The 20,565-nt window shown below is 44.1% G+C and overlaps 2 protein-coding genes across 8 annotated transcripts in view; both read left to right on the forward strand.

The window, feature by feature from the left end:
- The window catches only part of dock8 (dedicator of cytokinesis 8), a 45,574-nt gene extending 39,649 nt beyond the window's left edge, over positions 1 to 5,925 (forward strand). For all 6 annotated transcript variants that reach the window (XM_076289270.1, XM_076289272.1, XM_076289271.1 and 3 more), the window contains 3 exons: positions 1,069 to 1,175; positions 4,340 to 4,513; positions 4,811 to 5,925. In XM_076289270.1, the coding sequence (XP_076145385.1) occupies positions 1,069 to 1,175; positions 4,340 to 4,513; positions 4,811 to 4,862 (333 nt within the window). In that variant the 3' untranslated portion in view covers positions 4,863 to 5,925. The remainder of the gene's footprint in view (positions 1 to 1,068; positions 1,176 to 4,339; positions 4,514 to 4,810) is intronic.
- A 543-nt stretch (positions 5,926 to 6,468) lies between these two features.
- Positions 6,469 to 20,565, forward strand: part of aopep (aminopeptidase O (putative)) — a 53,849-nt gene continuing 39,752 nt past the window's right edge. The window contains exons 1-5 of one of the 2 annotated variants that reach the window (XM_076289278.1): positions 6,469 to 8,362; positions 8,452 to 8,618; positions 8,772 to 8,904; positions 9,291 to 9,629; positions 19,960 to 20,149. In XM_076289278.1, coding sequence (XP_076145393.1) covers positions 7,599 to 8,362; positions 8,452 to 8,618; positions 8,772 to 8,904; positions 9,291 to 9,629; positions 19,960 to 20,149 — 1,593 coding nt within the window. In that variant the 5' untranslated portion in view covers positions 6,469 to 7,598. The remainder of the gene's footprint in view (positions 8,363 to 8,451; positions 8,619 to 8,771; positions 8,905 to 9,290; positions 9,630 to 19,959; positions 20,150 to 20,565) is intronic. The other variant, XM_076289279.1, reaches the window with a different exon arrangement.

Genomic DNA, 20,565 nt, shown 5'->3' on the forward strand with positions numbered 1-20,565 from the left:
TCAGTATTCTCCTCAGTGATTACGTCCAAGCAATGATTCTAGTTTAGTGTCATGGTTTTAGCAGAATTAACCCCAATATAACAGCCTCTGGAAATCTCTATGGACCTATGGTAACTTGATCTTGTAAACTTCTTTCACTCTGCATCTGAACTCTGTGTTAATATTTCAAATAATGCAATCTGTATACTATGAAATAATATAATATTGGGCCATCCCCAATAAGCGCAGGGCACTTGGAATCATCTTAACTTTCCCTTGCCTCACAGCGCTCCTGCTTGTGAACAAGATGACACGGTAAACTGCTTGTTTTATTGTAGGTGGTATGCTCTCACTGTTAAACAAAACCTCAAAACCCAGTCCCACATATCTCTGCTGTGATCAGTATGTGAAGCTTTCTCTGGGATCCTACATGATGGGCTTTGCGCTTTAGTCTCTCTGGGTGGTTGAGAGCCGTTAATTAACTCTGCCCATGTTTGCCTCATTTTGTTTGAGGAAATTCTTTGATATCTGATGTTTTTTTTAATCAGGCGGCGACTTAACTAATGAGCTTGTGTTAGTCATCATTCAATACCGCTGACATGCCCAGTGAAGTGTGATTAGCATAGCTATTAGAAATTCAAAGCATTCTACTCATGTTAAGAATGCTGAGGGAGAGAGAGCAACTGTGATCAGGGAGTTTTTTTTTTTTTTTTAACATTAACTCACAGTTTCTGCCCACATATGACTCAAACACTGTCCCACATAGACCAGCCCAGTTTTTCCACACAAGGCAACAGAAAAGCAGTGCCATAATTTGACTAACTGGCAACACTGAAAAAAAAAGGTTTTTAAAAAAATATACAAATATACAATTAATAATAAAATATACAATTGAACAATAAAGTACTGGGCTCTCCCTACAATGGTTTTGAAATGAAGTTTAATGTGTTTAGATACAGAACATAATCAGGAAGATTTCTATGCATTTTTAACATGAATAGTCAAAATCATAAGAACAAATATGAGCTCTAAATCCTCTTCTAAAGGAGTTCTACTGTGATAACTGTCCTGTGTATGTCTATGTAATAGGGTCCATTGGAGGTGGCCCAAGTGTTTCTGAATGAGATCCCAGCGGACCCCAAGCTCTACCGCCACCACAACAAACTGCGTCTGTGTTTCAAGGAATTCATCATGCGGTGAGTTTCCTTTTAGTGGATTTCAAAGTATGTGCTGTTTATACTCAACTACAACACCCCCAAAATATATATTTCTAAAGATCAGACAATTCCCAAAGGACACACACCATACTTCAGCAGCAGAAGTTTACACTAATGTTGTATTGTGTGTGTGTTTCGTTTTTGCTCAGTTGTGGGGTGGGGAGGCTTCAGCATCAAAGGTTTAGACCAGGGATATTCAATTAATCTTCAGCGAGGTCCAGTTACGGAAAATTTTCTCAAGCAAAGGTCCGGAGCATCATAATGTTTAGGCTATGTATATGTATGTATGTATAATATATATACAGGGGCGGAGCCAGAGGGGTGGCTCCGGGTGGCACAGGCCACCCTTGAGATTCGATTGGCCACCCCAGGTGCCACCCCAAATCCTAGTCTACGATTGGCCATTAACATGGTGTAAGGCGAGACCTTTCTTGATGCACTTGCAGCAGTGTGAAGTGTCAGACGTCAGAAATGTAAGTGGCACACTTGCCTTTATTGGCCTGCGGCACAATTGAACTGCGGAACGAAAGGTTTCCCCGATCAGGAAATACTCCTTAATACGCAACTTTGTGTAGGCTTAACAGAGGTAGCCTAAATATCGTGCCTATGACGATGACTAGCTTTTAAAAACATTTATTTCACTTGTCTCGCTGGATTGAAGGCAGAATGTGGGCTGTAGCGCAAATAGATGAATGAGGGTCGGGAGATTCCGTTAACAAAAACCTAAAGTTTTGCTAACATTTTCTTCATTATTATCGTAAAATATGTCTCCATGCAGGGCAGGGCTGGTTCTAACCTAGGCTAGGCTACTATATTTGGGTGGGCTGGTAAAAATTTTGGGTGGGCAACATAGCAAAACTGTCAAATTGGATCAAAACTAACATAAACACAAAACAAACACAAAACAATCAGTACTACCTAGCTTGAGTTGCTGCAGCCAACAGCCAGGGATAGGCAGTATGTCTGATACATGTATGTAAAATACAAAATAGTATGTTGTCATTTTTATTTTATTTAGTTGGAAAAAAATGGCACCATATTTTGTATCAAAATACTTTATAGGTTTGTAGTTTAAAAATAGTGCCAAATTATTTTGGTAAAACCAATAACCTACTTTTGGTGATGTGATTATAAAAGTGCAAAACAATGAATGCAGCACTGGTGCTGACTTGTAATTTGCCCAGAGTTTTTGTGATCAGAATATTGAGATTCAGGCAGATAAGTTTCTTACGAACTTTAGTCATCCAATTCAAACAAATGGAAGTCATCCAATTCAAACATATGGAACCGGTTATGTGGTTGCCCTGCAAGAAGTTGCACCATGTGCAATGTGCACAATGTTTGCACACATCCACAATACACTCCTTCATACCAACCTCAAGTTTGATGATTAATGATCTAATCGGAAGAGATGGAACCGGTTATGGTTGCCCTGCAACAAGTTAACCCACGTGAAAATGTAATATAATAATTTGCCCAGACTTGTTGTGATCTAGGAAGATGAAATTGCTCACATACACAATACACTCCTTCATACCAACCTCAAGTTTCTTGAGAAAATAAACAAATAGACAAAAAAGCAGGTCAAATTATTATAACAGCTACAAAAATAGATGGCCATAGAGTGGGGGAAATGTCTTGAATGAGTATATTTTGTATATCTTCATTTACAGTAATATAATAAAATTGATTATATTTTAATGTCCCCATGATGGAATTTGTTTTAGAACAGCATAGCCCAGTGACAGACAACTTAGATAATTAACTTTAATATGTTTGTATTACATTTTATTCAAATACAAAGACATTTTATGTGAGAGTAAGGTATTTGTGTTTTTTTTTTGTCCTTCAATTTATGAGTATGGTGTTTGCATCTGGTTTCCCTAATGTATTTGTGCTAATTTCACATCTTGAGCCTGTTTCTGTTTATCTGGATGTTTTGCCTCATGCCACCCTTGAATCAGTGCCTCACTAGTGCCACCCTTGTTAAAAATGTCTAGAATCGCCACTGTGTATAAATAATATTAGGATGGATGGATGGAGCCTAGTTATAGATAGATAGATAGATAGATAGATAGATACTTTATTGATCCCCAAGGGGAAATTCAAGAAGATTGTAGGCCTAGGCCTAATGTTTAATGTGAAATAAAATAAGTAGCCTAAAAGGCAACATTCGAAATGAGGAGAAATAAGGCAAGATAAGAGTGATTGGGGAGAAAAACTGAGTAGCCTTGGCTATTTTTAAGATCTTAACGTGAACTTAAAATAAAATTTGAGCTGAGACAAGGCTGGTTCCTTGAACCCATTAATCAGCAAGTTTAATTTAATTTTTTTAGTTTTTTTTATGTTGACCCGAAATCCTGGAAACCCAGGAACATCACGTTGTTGGGCAGTGAATACATGTCGGCTTAACTAGATTGTGGTGGATCAATCATATTGCCTTCTTAAATCGTAAAATATTCTGTGGTCTCAGTTCACTGTTGAATGGGCCTAGCCTACCCTATGCTTGCTCAATATGCTTTGTCTAGTTAAGGTGCTTCAAATTGGCGCTTTTAAAAATCGCCTGTCTCAGAATAGAAGAGGTCCAGGGCAATTCTGCGCAAAACTATCACATCCATATTTAGCCTAGTTGGTGTTACGGACGTGACAGTTTTGCGTGGTATTGCCCCCGTATCGTTATATAAAGCTCTGTTCTCGCTGTCTAGCTTCCTCCTCTTTGAGCAATCGATGATATAACTTATCGTTAACTTAGATATCCATCTGATTGTTTCTCGTCCCGTCTCAGGCTATCAGTCTCTTCTCCATAGTAGGCTACTTTACTCACTGACTCGACTTTATCAGAATTCACAGATTTCACTGGCTGAGTAGCAGCAAGCGAAATTATGGTTCCTGAAGCTCCTGAAGTAAATGCTGTTATCCTAACCAACGATACATTTAGCGCAGATTTGAAATCTTACGTGAAAATCTAAATTAGGCTATTATGGTCTGGGTCCGGATAGGATCACATCACGGTCCGGACTCGGACCGCGGTCCGCCATTTGGTGATCCCTGATTTAGACTAATGTTGTGTGTGTGTGTGTGTGTGTGTGTGTGTGTCTGTGTCTGTGTCTGTGTCTGTGTCTGTGTCTGTGGATTTGGCTCAGTTGTGGGGAGGCCGTGGAGAAGAACAAACACCTCATCACTGCGGACCAGAAGGAGTACCAGATGGAGCTGAAGAAGAACTACAACAAGTTGCGGGAGAACCTGCGGCCCATGCTGGAGAGGAAGATTCCGGAACTGTACAAACCCATCCACCTATCCAAGCCCCGCATGGAGAGGTGGGTCTGACAGGTTTACTGCTACAGAGCCAATGGTACCTGTGTGTGTTTAGAGAAGAAAAGTGGGAAAGGAGAAATTGTCTCTAAATTTTTCAGAATTCAGACTTTCGCATGTAAACTCTGGAGGCCAGTAATTTTTACATTCCACTGATTTTTTTTTTCTTTTTTCATACTGTCAATACAGCAAAAAATCCAATCATAGATTGGGACAAATCCATGCACTCTCCTTAACACCGTGTGATCGCTTGCTGCTGCTTGTCACTCAGTTTTGTCTCTCTGTTTTTGCTTCCCTTCCAGGGACATCAACAAACGGGGCAGCTTCCGGCGAACCCAAGAGGACAATTCATGAAGTGCACTGACTGCCAAGGAGACTGCCTCCACTGAATCTGCTCAGCCTTGTTTCAAAGCCCTAACGCAGCGCAACACGGCGCACCTGACTCCAGAGACAGGCAGTGGGACACAGTGCAAACTCTGTGCACACTGTACTCTGACGTTTACAGCATGCTGAACTGTTGGGGTGCAAGTGCTGTGGCAGTACACGCAGCCCACTCAAGACCTGTGCTGTGGCATAGACACTGGAGCTCGCTTCTCACCACTGACCGCGTGCTTGACTTATTGCACATTGAGCGGGTGCCATTCATGTAGATTTAAAACATGCCACAGGATTTGCCGATATGTGTCATTGTTATGTGACTTAAGCACAAAGTATCGGCAGTTTAATCTCCTAAATCCTGAAATGCCTTTATGTGTTGTGTAAAGGCCCTGGTACTGGAAATGTTGCTGGAAAAGAAAAAGACATTGATGAAACCTATGGGCATTTCTGTTTGCATTTTGTATTTTTTTTTTTTTTAATGTTTAACTTTGATTTGGCAGTTCAGCTAATTTGCACAATTCAAACTGGTCTTTGCCGCCAGTCAGGTCATTTCACAAGGGTTCGATATTTTATTTTCATTTTTATACAATAGATAACTGATGTTCTTAAAATAATTTAACACATTGAACAATTACAGTCACAGGATCTGTATGTGACAACTGAAAGGGTGTCAAATCAAAATATATGATAACTTTTGTAACGTGTCTGTAGATGTAATATTTGGAGGAAAAAATATTTTTCGTATTTTTCTGTGAAAATAAAATGGAAAAAAGGAATATATACACTGTAGGCATAAGAGAAATGCAATTGTATTCTTCTTTATTCTTTTATAGATTTATTTCATGTCTAACTGTTTGTCTGCTATAAAGGCTTATCGTCTGCCTCCCACACAACTGTTATGTCCATCTTAGAGCTTTTAGGTTTAAAGCAATACCAACATACCACGATCTGTTACATTCCACATGCCGCTATTGTTTTTCTCATTTAGCAGCAATTCAATGCACTTCATTCATTAATAAATACTGGAATACTGAGTTGACTAATTGTGGGAGTGATCACTGGTCAGATTAGTATTTTTTTTCTTCATACACTAGATATATATATAGATAGATAGATATACTTTATTGATCCCCAAGGGGAAATTCAAGATGGATGGATCACTATGGATGTTTGTATAATACTTTTAGTTCAGTTGTACGTTTCCTCATAAAATCAGTACACGTTATGAGATGTGTTGGGGTCAATAGCTATACAGTAACTTTAGCAGGCCGAACTCGGTGAGTAACCCAGGCGGCCCAGGCCTATGTTTTTTTCCCCTGTTTGTCCAACTTTGTATTTATTTATTTATGTAGTGATTTTCAACGTTTAAATTCAGTTGGACCGACATGCAACCAATCTGACAGAGCAAACTGTATTGTTCTCAGACTGAAGGAAGTTAATTTACAAAAGTTACTTCTAATGATGAGATTATTTTCCAAACGGACAGTCATCGCAGAGAAATTTTAATAGAAAACTGGTCAGTGCATGTGATCTGTAATCGGCTGTCGCACTTAGATGACGTAATTACACCTCGACGGGGCACTCGTGAGTAGCGACAAGGTTGGTTACAAAGTTGCATTTAGCAGAACAATTAACCTAAGTTACTATTGGGTATGATTAATCAGTTAAGTAGAATGGAAATATTGTAGAGATAGAACAAGTTGACGATGTTTTGCATAGGCTAAGCTTGTGTCGTAGTTGCACGGTCAAACGGGATAAGTTGGATGTTTGAGTTCCAGCAACTTACTTCCAGGCATACATGAACAAAATTAGCCTACAGGTACTGTAGGCTACTATGTACACTGCTTATTGCCGGGTGAGATTACATACTTTTTGGTTGTGTAGGCTACTATGTTAAGGCTATGCTGACCTGGTTAGATCGTTCAATACTCTTATACTCAATACTCGGTGTGAGTTTGACTCATCTTCAACCTAAAGCGACTTTTTATTTTCCATAATAAAGTTTTGAAGAAACCATGAGGAAAATATGTCGTCATGTTGTGCAATGACTGTGTTAGGGCTAATATGAACCATTTGACGTTTGATGTAAATTGTTTTTGCCCTTAACTCAGACTTACGAAGGCAACACCAAGTTATACGCGCAAAAAATCAACACATGAACGCTACTCAAGTCGTGCTCATTTTATTTTGGACGAGTGTTTTATGCCGCTGGATACCTGAGGCAGTGAGTGATTTAGCGCTCTTCATAGATTCTTCGGCAGCAGGTTGTAAATCTCTTGAATGAGCTCGTCGCCCACCTGCATGTGCAGGGCATAACTGCAATTAACACCTGCCGATTCACTGGGAGTGCCTGGACCCTGACCACTCAATTCTTCACCAGAGGGAAAATACTTTTTGTATCTTACATCTTTCACCATCCAGTGAAGGTCTACTTACTGTAGCCTTTATTATACGATAAGTAGGCTTGTAGATTACATCAATGCAAGTTGACAAATAGCCTAGGCCTAAGGTTGAAGTGGTGGTGTAGGAATACTAGCCCATTGTAGATAAGCAAACAGCATACTCACATAAGTGTGTTGTTAACAAAGATTTCTCTGCTTTGTTATAGTCATGAATGTATAATTATAATAGTAGATAAATATATAATTTCAGGGGTTCAAGCACACACAGGTCAGGTTACACTCTGAATAAACAGAAGGAGACTAATAAACCATGGCAGAGATGCAGTCTGCTGAAGAGTCTGACCTCGATCCCAACAAAGATGACCTGCCCCTGCGAGCAAACACTAACCACATGCTGGTCAGACACTATGTTCTGGACCTGACCATTCACTTTGAGAGTAAGACAATTGGTGGCAGTATCGTTCTCTTCCTCGAGCCTGGCAAAGGGAAGAGCATGGAGACCCCTGATTCTGCCCCCTCTGGAGAATCCATCTCTCCCTCCACTCTTTGTGAGCAGCCAAAACAGGAGCCCCAACTCCACCTCCAGCCACAAGCCGGTGTGAGTCAGACAGAAGTCACAGTGGAGACCTGTGATCATAAACACGTTGAGGGAACTGAGGCACGTTCATGGCAGGAAGGTGCGTCTGATGAGTTCACCTTAGTGTTGGACTGCTGCGACTTGTCGGTGTCAAAGGTAGAGGAAGTGGATGTGGCGTCTGTGCCGGGCATGAGAGCACTGTTGGATGACTGCGAGCAGCCTCCTCAAGCAGGTTGTCTCTCGTTCACGCTGGTGGAAAGACTGCTGGCCCTGTCCTCTTCCTGCTGGAAGGAGCAGCACGATTTGTACCTCCAGTGCAGTACCGCCCCCTGCCCACAGGGGGCAGCGCCCCTTAGCTTTCACACAGACCTTTGGAGCTTGCAGCTTAGGAAGAGAGGAGTCGGCTCGCCAAGTGGCTTCCCCCGAGCCCTCCGCATCTGGTACGAGACCAAACCCAAGGGGGCCTCGGTGAGGTGGACCGACACTCAAGATGGCAGGTTGGTGTGAGTCTCTCCTTGGGCCAGTGCGGACAAGAAAGAGCTGTTTTACAGTGTGGTGCTTTGCGTCTGTTTGCTCACCCCCTCAGGTGCTGCGTGTACACCATGGGCTCTCCCATCAACAACAGGGCCCTCTTCCCATGCCAGGAACCACCTGTTGCCATGTCAACGTGGCAGGCCACTGTTGTGGCCCCCGGTGAATACACAGTTCTGCTCAGTGGGGAGAACCAGGCGCTTCCTGTCCAAAAGGAGTCCGGTAATGAAACTTTTTATATGAATAGGTTCCTTTTTTTATGAATCCCCTTACTGTTGAATCTGTGTCCTTTTTCTCTCTGGCTGCAGAGAGAAGCCTGTGTTGTCTCATTGCTGTCGAAACCAAGTTTTTAAGGTCCTAATTCTTCTTTCCAAGGATTGTCACGTTGGGCCTATTATGTTACCATGCCAATGCCTGCCTCCACTTTTACCTTGGCAGTGGGACAGTGGCACGAAGCCCAAGCAAAATCTGGCACTGGTGTGCCAGACCTCACTGAGTCGAGCAACAGGTAGAGGCTGTGGTGTCTTAACGCTTCACACTTTTAGGTTTGATGTCTGGGGAGGTAGATCATTAGTATATTTAAAAAAAAAATGAGCACATAAAATAAGGTAAATGGAACTGAAATTAAGCTGGAATACAGTACTACATAAGTTACTATGTTTTGATTACTTTGATAACTATGTTATCATCTGTTTTATTGGAGAAATGTCATCCAGGTTACTACATGCATCTGTGCACAATTGCACAGAATTAGACACTCAGAAAGGTGTCATTGTTGTACATTCAGAAGACGTTTAAGCTGAACACTGGATCAAGAAAGTGTGTTTCAAGAATACTTCATGATATTCTTCATATATATTTGCAAACAATGCAATCAGTATACACTTTCCATAGCAGTACACCAGGTGTGAGCACCTCGGGTTGCAGTAGCGTGGAGAAGCCGTGCCACGGTTCCAACCAGGAGTTCCAGGGCGCTGCTGATGGCCCGGCCCAGAGCATGTGCTCTCACGTGGACTACCCGTGCCGCTTCACCCTGACCGAAGCCTGGCGGGAGGCCATCATCCCCCACCGCGTCTTCTCTCCTACCTGCCTCCTGCCGCAGGTGGAAGCTGTGGTGGTGCCTCACCTGCCCGCCTGTCTGGCTGCCGCCCACGCTGTGCTGGGCGTCCACCCTTTCTCTCACCTGGACGTCCTGATTGTCCCCTCAGGGTTCTCCAGTCTGGGAATGGCGAGGTGAGTCATCAAGTTTTATCTTTTTTCTTCTGTGAAGTGGCCTAAATTCGGCTTTATCTGCTGTGTGGTTCTGTTTATATTCTTCCTCTGGCAATCTTATTTTATTTTTGCTCGGTTCATTCGTAATGTCATGGAGGCTAAATTTAGGTAAACTGTGCTGTTTTTTCCTGGATTTGTTTCCCCTCTGATTACATTCTGGTGGATTCCTGTCCAAGCACAAACCGAATCTATTTCTTGACCCGCAAAGCCACTGCATAATTTATGTCCCCTGTGTGTTTGACAGCTTTGCTGGTTGCTTTCCTTTTCCTGAGCAAGGTGGGTTACATTTCTGGGAGTCAGTGCCTGTGTGGAATATTCTTTGGTTCCATCATTTTGTATTTTACATTGAAGGAACAGTCAGAATTGAATTTCAAAACTAATTTTCTCTTATTTTTGCAGGGTGTGATTAGTTTGCCTTGTTTGTTTCTGATGGAGAGATTGTATTTTTCATTAATTTTGCAGCGAAAATTCATAACAGAGTAATGGCAATTTGATACAAGTTTAATAATACAGCAGGTCATTTTCCATCAGTCTGAAAGACACATTTTTATCTATTAAACATGATGATTAATGTTTGTGTTGCACGCTATCATCAAGCAAGCATATAAAATATTCATTAGCCCACTGTTATTCGACCATCAGACATTAATTGTGGGCCGAGTTGCCTGCATTTTGCCTAAAGTATTCTTTTGAACTATGTCTCTCTTGCCAAGATCTTCAGTGTTGCGGTCATACCCCTATATGTCCTCACCATCAATTTCTTGGCCAGTTTCTTGCAGCAACATGCGTTTGTATGTGAGAGAGAGAGTTTGTGTGTGTGTGTGTGTGTGTGTGTGTGTGTGTGTGTGTGTGTGTGTGTGTGTGTGTGTGTGTGTGTGTGTGTGTGTGTGTGTGTGTGCGTGTGTGTGTGTGTGTGTGTGTGTGTACGTGCGTGCGTGCGTTTAAGAGAGTGTGTGTGTGTGTTTGTGTGTGCGTGTGTGTGTGCGCGTGTGTGTGTTAAAGAGAGTGTTTGTGTGTGTGTACTATGTGCGCATTTCCGCGTGGGGGGTTAGGGGGCGAGGGTGGGCGTCTGGAGAGCCGATCCCCCAGGATGTGGGAGAGGATGTGCGGATTATTCCCAGCAACAAAAGCCATTAACTCCTGGAAAGACTTCAGAGGCCAGGGAGTGATTTTAATCTGAAAATTGGTAACTATGCTGGCCCAGGTTCCTGGAGCCAAGCCAAGGCCCTGCTTTTATATCATAGCGCTTCATTTAAGGTGCGGGATTGGAGGGAACAGAGTGATGGGGGCTGTGGGCCGTCCACCAGGGTGGGGGAGGACGGGGGTGGTTTTGGGGTGAAGCTGCCACTGGGGACACAGGAGTCAACTAAGGCCAGACTGGAGGCAGCGCCCGATTTAATCCGCGTATGGTTAGTGGCTGAGTGCAGCATAGTGCAGCACTTGCCGTGCTGGGAAATAACAGCGTACCAACTTTCTGAATTGAGCGTTTTATCAGACTAACCAGAGATGAGATTCAGTGTTTCAGTCCATCATTTATCATCTCCAATGATATGATATGATATGATATTTTTTTGTGCTACTGTTGTCAGTCACTGTATAAAGATCAATTTATTTTCAGCAGTTTCCTGGATGGTTGGAAAATTGCTGCAAACTTAGAGCATTGCATGCGGTGTACTTGACATTTACTCGAAATGCCGACCTTTTGGGAACGTAGCATACATTTCCCCCTCTTCTGTATGCTATTCTGGTACGTTCCGTAAGGAGCAAGGCAGACATGTTATTCAGTCATCTTGCACACTCATAAACGGGTCTTGTTGTGGGTGGAGTGTTTATGATTTTTTAGCTCCGACCGTTTCTGTGCTGGCGCTATCTCCATCTCTTGCCCACGTCACACGGCTCAAATTTAGCCCTTACAGGAAGGGCACAGCATTTCCTTTCACTTTGAAGACGCTCAATTTGTGCCTTCGACAAGCGAGCGAGAAAGAGGCCGAACAAGTTTCATTACTCCAAGACGTAGCCGCTCTCCTCTCCTCTCTCTCTCTCTCTCTCTCTCTCTCCATCTTCAGACAGTTGCACGGAATGAACCCACATTCGCCGACATTTATCTGAGAATATCGGAGGAGGCTGTGGTTTTTGAGCCCCTGATGAAAACGCTGGTACCCATTTCGAAGGCCATTTTTAGACGCTCATTCTTTCTCACAGGCTTGGGAGATGTATTATTCATGGGAAAATAATGTCCGATAATAGTTCAGTGCGGCCTGCTCCGACGCCCCCATTAGGAGGGGAGCTGCTAGTCTGGCGCTCATGAAGCACTCTGATGCATTTTTAAATGGGATATTTGTATGGCTTCATGTTACAGATTACTTCTCATTCTGATCTAATCTGGCCACATTTGCTGAAATTATGAAATTATAAATTCCCACACAGAACGATGAAAGGCTTAGCACCAGAATTGTGAGTGTATAAGTCAGGGCTGTCTTCCTGATAAAAGTTGTCATCCCATGTTTTTCTTTCTTTCTTTCTTTCTTTTTTCTTTCTGTCTGTCTGTCTGTCTGTTTGCCTGTCTTTCTGTCTGTCTGCTTGACTCTTTTCTCTTTGTCTGTCTGTCTTCATTCTTCAGCTTCATTCTTATTTGTCATATCTCTCGATGTTGATCTCTCAAAATTTTTCACAATCAATCTAGCCTGCCCCTGACCTCCCAGAAGCCCCCTACCCCTCCCCACCCCCCGTGTTTTCCAGCCCTCTTTGACCGCTCTATCCTCTTGAGAGGGCAGCTAATGTTTCTCCATCAGCCTCAGAATCGGAGAGCCGGAGGGTGACGTGCCCTCTGTGATGGGCTCTGCGTCTGGAGCTCTAAATGACCATAAGGGGAAGAGAGAGACCGCCTCAGGCCGGCTGGTGGAGTCGGGTGGGATGGGGGGAGACGGATGGGAAGTGTGTGGAATGCACGCTGGGCCGACCAGAGCCAAAATGGAGACTGAGATAACACAGTTTAAATAGCCCTCCTTTTCTTTCCCTCTCTCTCTCTCTCTCTCTCTCTCTCTCTCTCCCTTCTCTCTGTCACTTCGCTCTCTTGATTCAGTGCTTTATTGGCATAGCAATGAAACATTGTTTAGATGAAAGAATGACATTCAACACAATACAACACAACACATTAATGAGGAAAGAATCTCAAATTCAAAATCATGCATGCATTTGTGTACATTTGAGAGAGTGTGTGTGTGTTTGTGTGTGCGTGTGCATTGATTGACATATGTTTGTGTGTATGTGTGTGTGTAGATGTGTGTGAATATGTGTGTGTGTAGATGTGCGTGTGTGTGTGTGAGTGTGTGTGTGCGTGTGTGAGTATGTGTGTGTGTGTGTGTGTGTGTGTGTGTGTGTGTGCGTGTGTGTGTCTGTCTCTCTCTTCTCCCTTTGGAGGATTTCCTCCCTTTCTTTCTCTGCTGTGATTGCCAAGTGGCTCTCGCGGAGTGCGGCAGAACACCTTGGCGCTTTGGTCCCCGTGACGCAAGGAAACGGACAGCTGCTAATCAACTTGGCGCGGCCGGCCATGTTTGCTTCCTGAAAATCTTCCGAGATTTGTTTGTCTTCCTCTTCACTTTTTGCACCGTCACACATAAGCCGAAATCCATGGGCATGATTCATGTGTTGTTGCTCTCACTGTGTTCCCCTGTGGTCTGTCTCTCTCCCTCTCCCTCTCTCTCTCTCTCTCTCTCTCTCTCTCTCTCACTCTCCTATCACATTCAGTTTGTTCCTTCTCTCTCTCTCTCTCCCTCCCTCCCTCCCCTATCACTCTCAAATCTCTTTTCCAAGACAACATCCCCTCCCACTCCCCCACTCCCACCCACAAGTGCAAGTCCAATACCACCAGCACCAGCAGCAGCAGCACCACCAGCAGCACCAGCAGCAGCTCTCCCCCCTCAGTTCAGCCAGTGTAGCTATGAGTGAGGCCTTGGGGCCGTGTGTTATGACAGCGCATTCCTGCCTCGTGAGCAGGGCCCCTCTCCTTCTCTTGTGTGCCCTGTCCCACAGGTTAGCATCCCCGAGGGGCAAGCGTTCGGGTCAGTGCCTCTGTTTAAGCAGTTCTCCGGCACAGCACGGCAGGACTTAGCAGTCAACACTATCTTTGTGGAATCTGCCATCACTGTCCACTGAAGGAGTAAAATATGTGAAAAATTCAAAAGCACAAAAAGTCAGGAAGTAGTTACTTTTATAGAAACTGATACAGATTTACCTTACAGACACTTATATGTATAAATGTATACATGTGTACACACACACACACACACATACACACACACACACAGTGTACAGGTTGTATAGATAGCCCGGGCCATATGTTGCTTAAATACCAGTCCTGTCTGACGTTGGCTGGATTTTGACCGTTGCCTCTGATGCTAAGCTCCTCCACTGGCCGAAAGGCGCGGCGTCTATTTCCTGGATATTTATTTTCAGGCTCTGATGTTCTTGTCCATGTGATCTGCCCTAAAATGGACTGGCATTTAACACTGGGGCCTCCTGCGCCTCTGCTAAGGGAAAGGTCTAAAGGCTGATCGAGAGCAAGCCAGGAATGCCAGATATCTGAAGTCAGCGGTTTAAAAAAAACGAAAGAAAGAAAAAGAGAGAGAAAGAAAGGAAGGGAGGGGTGGAGGGCTCTGTTGGTGTAGTCTTTTGTCTAAAATAACTTCAGTGGCTTCACCAAAAACAGGCAGTTTGGGGGGTTTCTGTGGAGTAGGCTGATATTATTTTAACATTGTCAGAACTACATGACAGCATCTATCTGTTGTTTTTGTGGCTTTTAAAAGCACAGTTGGGGAGGTTCTTTTGGTTACTCAGGCTTACTGTAGTTCTAGTGAAGGACTACTCACTGTCACTTGCACGTCATGTATGACTGCTGGGTGAACTCTAGTTTGTATACTCCTTTTGCAGTGCTTTCCAAAGTTGCTGCTCATGGAATATGTAGTGCCTGTGTTGTCATAGTGTGTGACTGATCATAAGAACCTGCGGAATCTACAGTATGCCTATTCTTCCACAGGTAATCCTCCGTATCCTAGAATATGTGAAGGGCGAGTCGCATTAGAGTCATTCAACAAGTTGTCAAAGCTGTAGATGTGGACCTTGTCATGGAGAAGGTGCTGAGAGATCATAAATGTCTAAACAAACTGGGTGCTGACGACAGAGCATGCCCAACATGCCATGGTTAGTGTGGCCCTGTCAGGTCCTACTGGATATTAAGCAGTGAGAGAGCTGAGGCCCCAATGCAAGTCATGATTTGACAACACTGGGTGTCAAACTGTGACATTGGTGACAGAAATGTGCATTCATTGCCTGACACTAATAACATGTTCCCTGCCCTGCTGGTGACCAACCAGTAGATGTTTATCCTACTGATCCAGCCATAGGCGTCAGGTTACAGTACAGGTTACATATCCTAATTATTCAAGTACATGTTACATATCCTAGTTGTAAACCTCTTCTGGGGTTGAAAGTAGTACTGCATGCCATTTTCCAATTGTTATGAGTTGCTTATTTCCCCACTTCATGATCTCACTCCACCCTGAACAAAAGGCCTCTGGCGCAATGGAAAAAAAACGTTCCCCCGTGGCAATGAAATCTATGGGCCTACATTTGTCCATTTTGGGTTAATCGTTGCTGCAATTGCGTCCCTCCTCCGGTGCCAAACCCACGTCTGGCTGCTGCTGCATCTGCAAGTGAGGCCTCCGTATTTTATATTTACTTCCCGTCAGGCCCGGGTCATACCACTCCATTCTCGGGTCATACCACTCCATTCTCGGATCATACCACTCCATTCCTGGGCCATTGCATGCCAGAGACTGCAGCAGCAACAACAGAGGCTCTCTGCTCTCACTGATTGCTCATTTGTTGAGGCTCACTTAGTGGCAAACCCAGTGAATAGTGAAATCCAGAACCAGGGTTTCGGATTTTGGGTCGTAAATTAAGGTCTTATGTATGTGACTTTGATTATGGGATGTGAAGAGTTTGGGTTCCCACGCTTAAAAGACACTAGAGGGGAGGGTGAGTAACTCAGAGTTGATGAGTTGTTGAGTTTTTCACTCCCTCAGTGATCTTCAAGCCTCTTGAAAGGTTCTTGCCCCTGAAGGAGTGAACTAATTATGTGGCTTGTTGCCTATAGCCTAGTTATCCTGTTGCCTGATTCATGGAGGCCACAAGGCACACACACACACACACACACACACACACACACACACACACACACACACACACACACACACACACACACCTGGTGTCTCCCAGAGGTTTTCTCACACCCCACCTCAGTTTTAGTCAGGGGTGAAATTGTTCACTCCCCTGGTGTTTGGAAACCGCGGTGTCATGTCTGTCTGTCGTGTCAGTGCCTCGTCACGCGTCGGCCTGCTGTGTAGCCCCGAGCAGATCGCGCCGGCGGCACAGTTTGGACAGCTGAGGGAGCGGGACTCTGAAAGCCGTGCTTGTTCGGGCTGGTCGGGCGGCCGGCGGTGGGGTGATTTGGATTGTCACGGGCCTGATGGATTCCTCGTCCCACAGAGCAACACTCGCAGGCGGGTCCCCCTTGGCTGCTCTCTGCAGCGCTGGAGAGTCTGGAGCCAACGCAGCACAGCGCCACAAGGGACGGCCTATTCAGCCGCGCAGACATGGCCAACGGTCTAATTTTAAACATTTGGCTGTCTTATGCTCTCTTTCTTCTCTCTGTGTGTGTGTGTGTGTGTGTGTGTGTGTGTGTTTGTGTGTGTGTGTGTGTGTCTGTGTGTCTGCATGCATGTGTATTCTCTGACCCTTTAAAATCACTTCTCTCTCTCTCTCTCTGTGTGTGTGTTTGTGTGTGTGTGTATGTGTGTGTGTGTCGGGGTGCATATGTGTCTTCTCTGACCCCTTTAAAAGCACCTGGTTGGCACCATTGGAGATGAATGAGCCAGGAGGGGGTTGTCTGGAATCTTTGGAGTTCTCTCTAGACTTGTGTCCTGACCGGCAGCTGAGCACAGAGGAATTCTTCAGCTGACCCTGGGATGAGACATGGATCCTCATCGGATCCCCATCATCGAAAATTTCATTTGTTTTTAGAGGAAGGGGAAATCTAGACACCGAGCTACTGAAAGGAGTTGGCGTGTGTGTGTGTGTGTGTGTGTGTGTGTGTGTGTGTGTGTGTGTATGAGAGAGAGAGAGAGAGAGAGAAATAGGAAGAGTGTGTGTGAGTGTTCAAGGAAGAGAGAGTGGGAGATCTGGACAGTGAGGTACTGAAGTCTGAAGTGTGTGTGTGAGTGTGTGTGTGAGTGTGTGTGTAGAGGACGAGAGGGAAGGGAGAGTGGAGGCCATCAGAAGGAGAAAGGTAACACAATTATAGTCATCATCATCCATCATGGGGCTGAACTCATGCTGGCAGTCTGATCAATTGAAAACATATTGCGCTACAACTTAGACTGAAATATTATACTGAAGTTCCTGTTCTATAATGTGCAATCATCTAGAAAATTCTGTGAAATTTGGGGAGAAGCAATCAACATTTGGAATTAACTACAAGCTTAAAGCACAGACTAGATACATTTACAACAGAACACAATGAACAGTGGTGGTTTTAGAAGGGTCATTTGATCTGTGTTTCCCACAGAATTCAATGCTATTTGTGGTGGTAGGTGGCGGTGGGGGTTGCAACAGTTTTGCGCAGCATTTTTATGATGCTAAACTGATTTAATCACGATTTAACCAGTCATCTTCTATCTATGCCAACAACAATCCTTGCACAATTGACAATTTTTTCTTTAAACGTGCATGCAGAGGAGAGGCAGGTTTGTTGAGAGAGAGAAAGAGAGAGACAAGGAGAGGCTTCGCAAAGGTGCCCATAGCTCTACAATGAAAGGATCTCATCCAATTTAAATAGTACAACATGGCAAATCATTGTGTGGTGGTCAAAGTTGATATTATGGTGGGCCACCACAAGTAAGTCAGTAGATATGGGAAACACTGTGATAATATTTTTTATGTATCATATTGGATGACGAAGCACCGATGCACAGAGAGTTGATAAAGGCAGTGTTTGCTTATTTGCTGATCTCTATGCTCTGTAGCCTTACACTGTATATGACAGACAGCACACTTAACTCTCTAGCCACCACTGTTGCTAGAAGGTTGCTAGGAAGTGACCACTTAGAGCCAGATGCTAACCTCTACAAAGCACTATTGACCTTATGTGACTCACTCAGCATCCCCACATCATGCGCCTGCTGTAATGACAGCGTTGGAGTCCTTTGGTTCATAATGTTAATGATATACAGCCTCACTGAGTACTGGCTTAGTGAATAAGACTCCAGATGTGAATAAGTGTATGCAGGTGAATGTAGCACATGAAAGAGCCTTAATCATGATGTATTGGCCCTATTATTGTGTTTTTGTCTCAGCTTTTTTTGTCTTATTTGTGTTTGCCATAATTACTGTCAGCTCCAAAACTATGGAATATATTGCCACTCCACATCAGATAAGCCTCCTCACTGTCTCATTTTAAATCTCTGCTTAAAACCCATCTTTTTTCTCTGGCTTTTAACACCAGGTAGCGTGATTGATGTGTTTTAAATGGATTGTGTGGGCAGTGCACTTTATTTATTTATTTGATTTTATGATCATCATTTTATGATGACTTATTAAATTTTATGTTGTTTTATTTTATTTTATTACTTTTATCCTACTGTGTCCTTTTATTGTTGTGTTGTACAGCTCTTTGGAAACCTTGTGTTTGTTTAAATTGTGCTATATAAATAAAGTGGATTGAATTGGAACTGAACTGAACTGAACCGAAAATTTAACTGTCTACTCTGTAACTTTCCACTTACTCAAATCCCCATACCATAGGCACCTGAACAGGTTTTCAGGTGTGTCTCGGCACATTTTTGTTTTTTCTTCACAGGGTGTATTCATAAATTAAGTGATTATGCTTTAAGTGATGCAGAGCAACATAATCCCTGTGAGATCTTGTTTGCATTCATACCATAGGCGTGCACAATGCCAACGGGCCGAAACATCTTATCAGTTGGAAGTGCGTAGGTCCATTTCACACTTTCTAAAAGCATCAAGGTATTCGAAAGGGACTGTGTGGACACAAAGGCAGCGGGTGTTGGTTTTCCTCCCCCTTTGCTTGACTTTATCTGGGCCCGTGCGATTAGAGCGGCGACACGCCAGGCCAGTCGGGGAGAGGTCAGCCGAGGTACTCAGCGCTGCACGCCTGTGGTTTTCCCTCCCTCGCACAACCTCCCTCCACCCCCCAGTGCTCGCTCTCGCCCCGCCAGAGCACTTTGCTTTTGCTCCTGTCGTTTCTTTCCACAAAAGCCAGCCGCTCACTCTAGAGAGCGGCCTCCGGTTCAGACGTGGCCCAGAGCTGGCTCAAGTCTGGGGCCAGACTCCACTCAGTAGTCAGCTGTTCTCTGGGACCTGATCCAACTGATGCTTTCATCGGTGAGGTCATGTTAAGTAACATGCTCGGTAATAGTACTGATGTTTCGGAATGTTCCGCCGTTCTTTTGAGCTCAGACATCATTTGGGGCCAAACAACTGTCTGACATTAGCCCTGGGTGTCATTCTTTCCGAGCGACCCCCGGGGGAAGGTAACAGACAGGGCTGTCGTGCGATTGAAGAGCCGGGCTGCTTATTTAATGCCGTTAGCACATGCCGAAGGAATTCACTGTGAAGGGTGTGACTCCACCAGTCGCCTCATGTGGCCTAATATCACACACACACACACACACACACACACACACACACACACACACACACACACACACACACACACACACACACACACACACACACACACACACACACACACACACACACACACACACACACACACACACACACACACACACACACACACACACACACACACACTGTCTAGCCACTGGTATCTTCCCTATCCATCATTACACAAGGGCAGTCAAAACATTTGCTTAAGTTCTGTCTGCGTGATGGATTCTCTTGTGTCTTGCGCTACTACTGTCTGTTGTGTGCAGTGTTTTATCAACCTTATTCACATCTGAATTCACATCATATTCCTTTAGACTATTTGCATGTCAGTGAACACTTTCAGCTTCTTTCTGGTACATGGATTAAGCCTAGTCCCAGACCAAAAGCTTTTTTTCACTCCAGGACTGGGCTTACTTCATTTATGGCAAATTTCCCTGAGGTGACACAGTGGAAGCTTAGAACATGGGGTTATGCAGCTCTGATGGTGGCCAGGCATTTTGTTTACTTTGCATGTGTAATCTGATATGCCTGTCTGTCTTCACAGCCCTCATATAGTGTTCCTGTCCCAGAGCGTGCTCATGGGCCCAGCGCACCTGTGCGGGGCTCGCCTGTGTCACGAGATCGCCCACGCCTGGTTTGGCCTGGTCATCGGGGCGCGGGACTGGACCGAGGAGTGGATCAGCGAGGGATTTGCCACCTTCCTGGAGGATGTGCTGTGGGCTAAAGTGCAACAGGTAACCTTTCATTCAGGTGTCTCCCTCTGACACTAAGAAAGCTTATAGAGCCATATTCATTACTGTTATTGACCATTATTTACAGATTTAACCCTTCAAACGGCGTTTTGCATCACAAAAGATACTTACAAATGTTTTCCCAATCAGTATTTCTTATTACAAACCGATTGTATTACAACCCCACTGCCACGTATGGCAAAGTACTTGATGTAGAGTCTAAATGGTATTATGGTATGGTATTATTTGTTACTACATGTGTGTGCTCTTACTTGATATCCAAATGTGAGTTGTGCTGCACCATATGTGTTTAGTTTGAGTTTAGCACAGCCATAAGGGTTTAGCATTTGAGATGTTCCATCAGTCGAAATGCTAAACTGGATTTTTTAAAAGACAAAATGCCTCAGTAACTTGGTGGT

The sequence above is a fragment of the Alosa pseudoharengus genome, unplaced genomic scaffold, assembly GCF_046254945.1.
Source record: "Alosa pseudoharengus isolate Yale_2024_CS ecotype anadromous, Long Island Sound unplaced genomic scaffold, YU_APseudo_1.1 YU_APseudo_1.1_scf_17, whole genome shotgun sequence".
NCBI classification, from domain to species: domain Eukaryota; kingdom Metazoa; phylum Chordata; class Actinopteri; order Clupeiformes; family Clupeidae; genus Alosa; species Alosa pseudoharengus.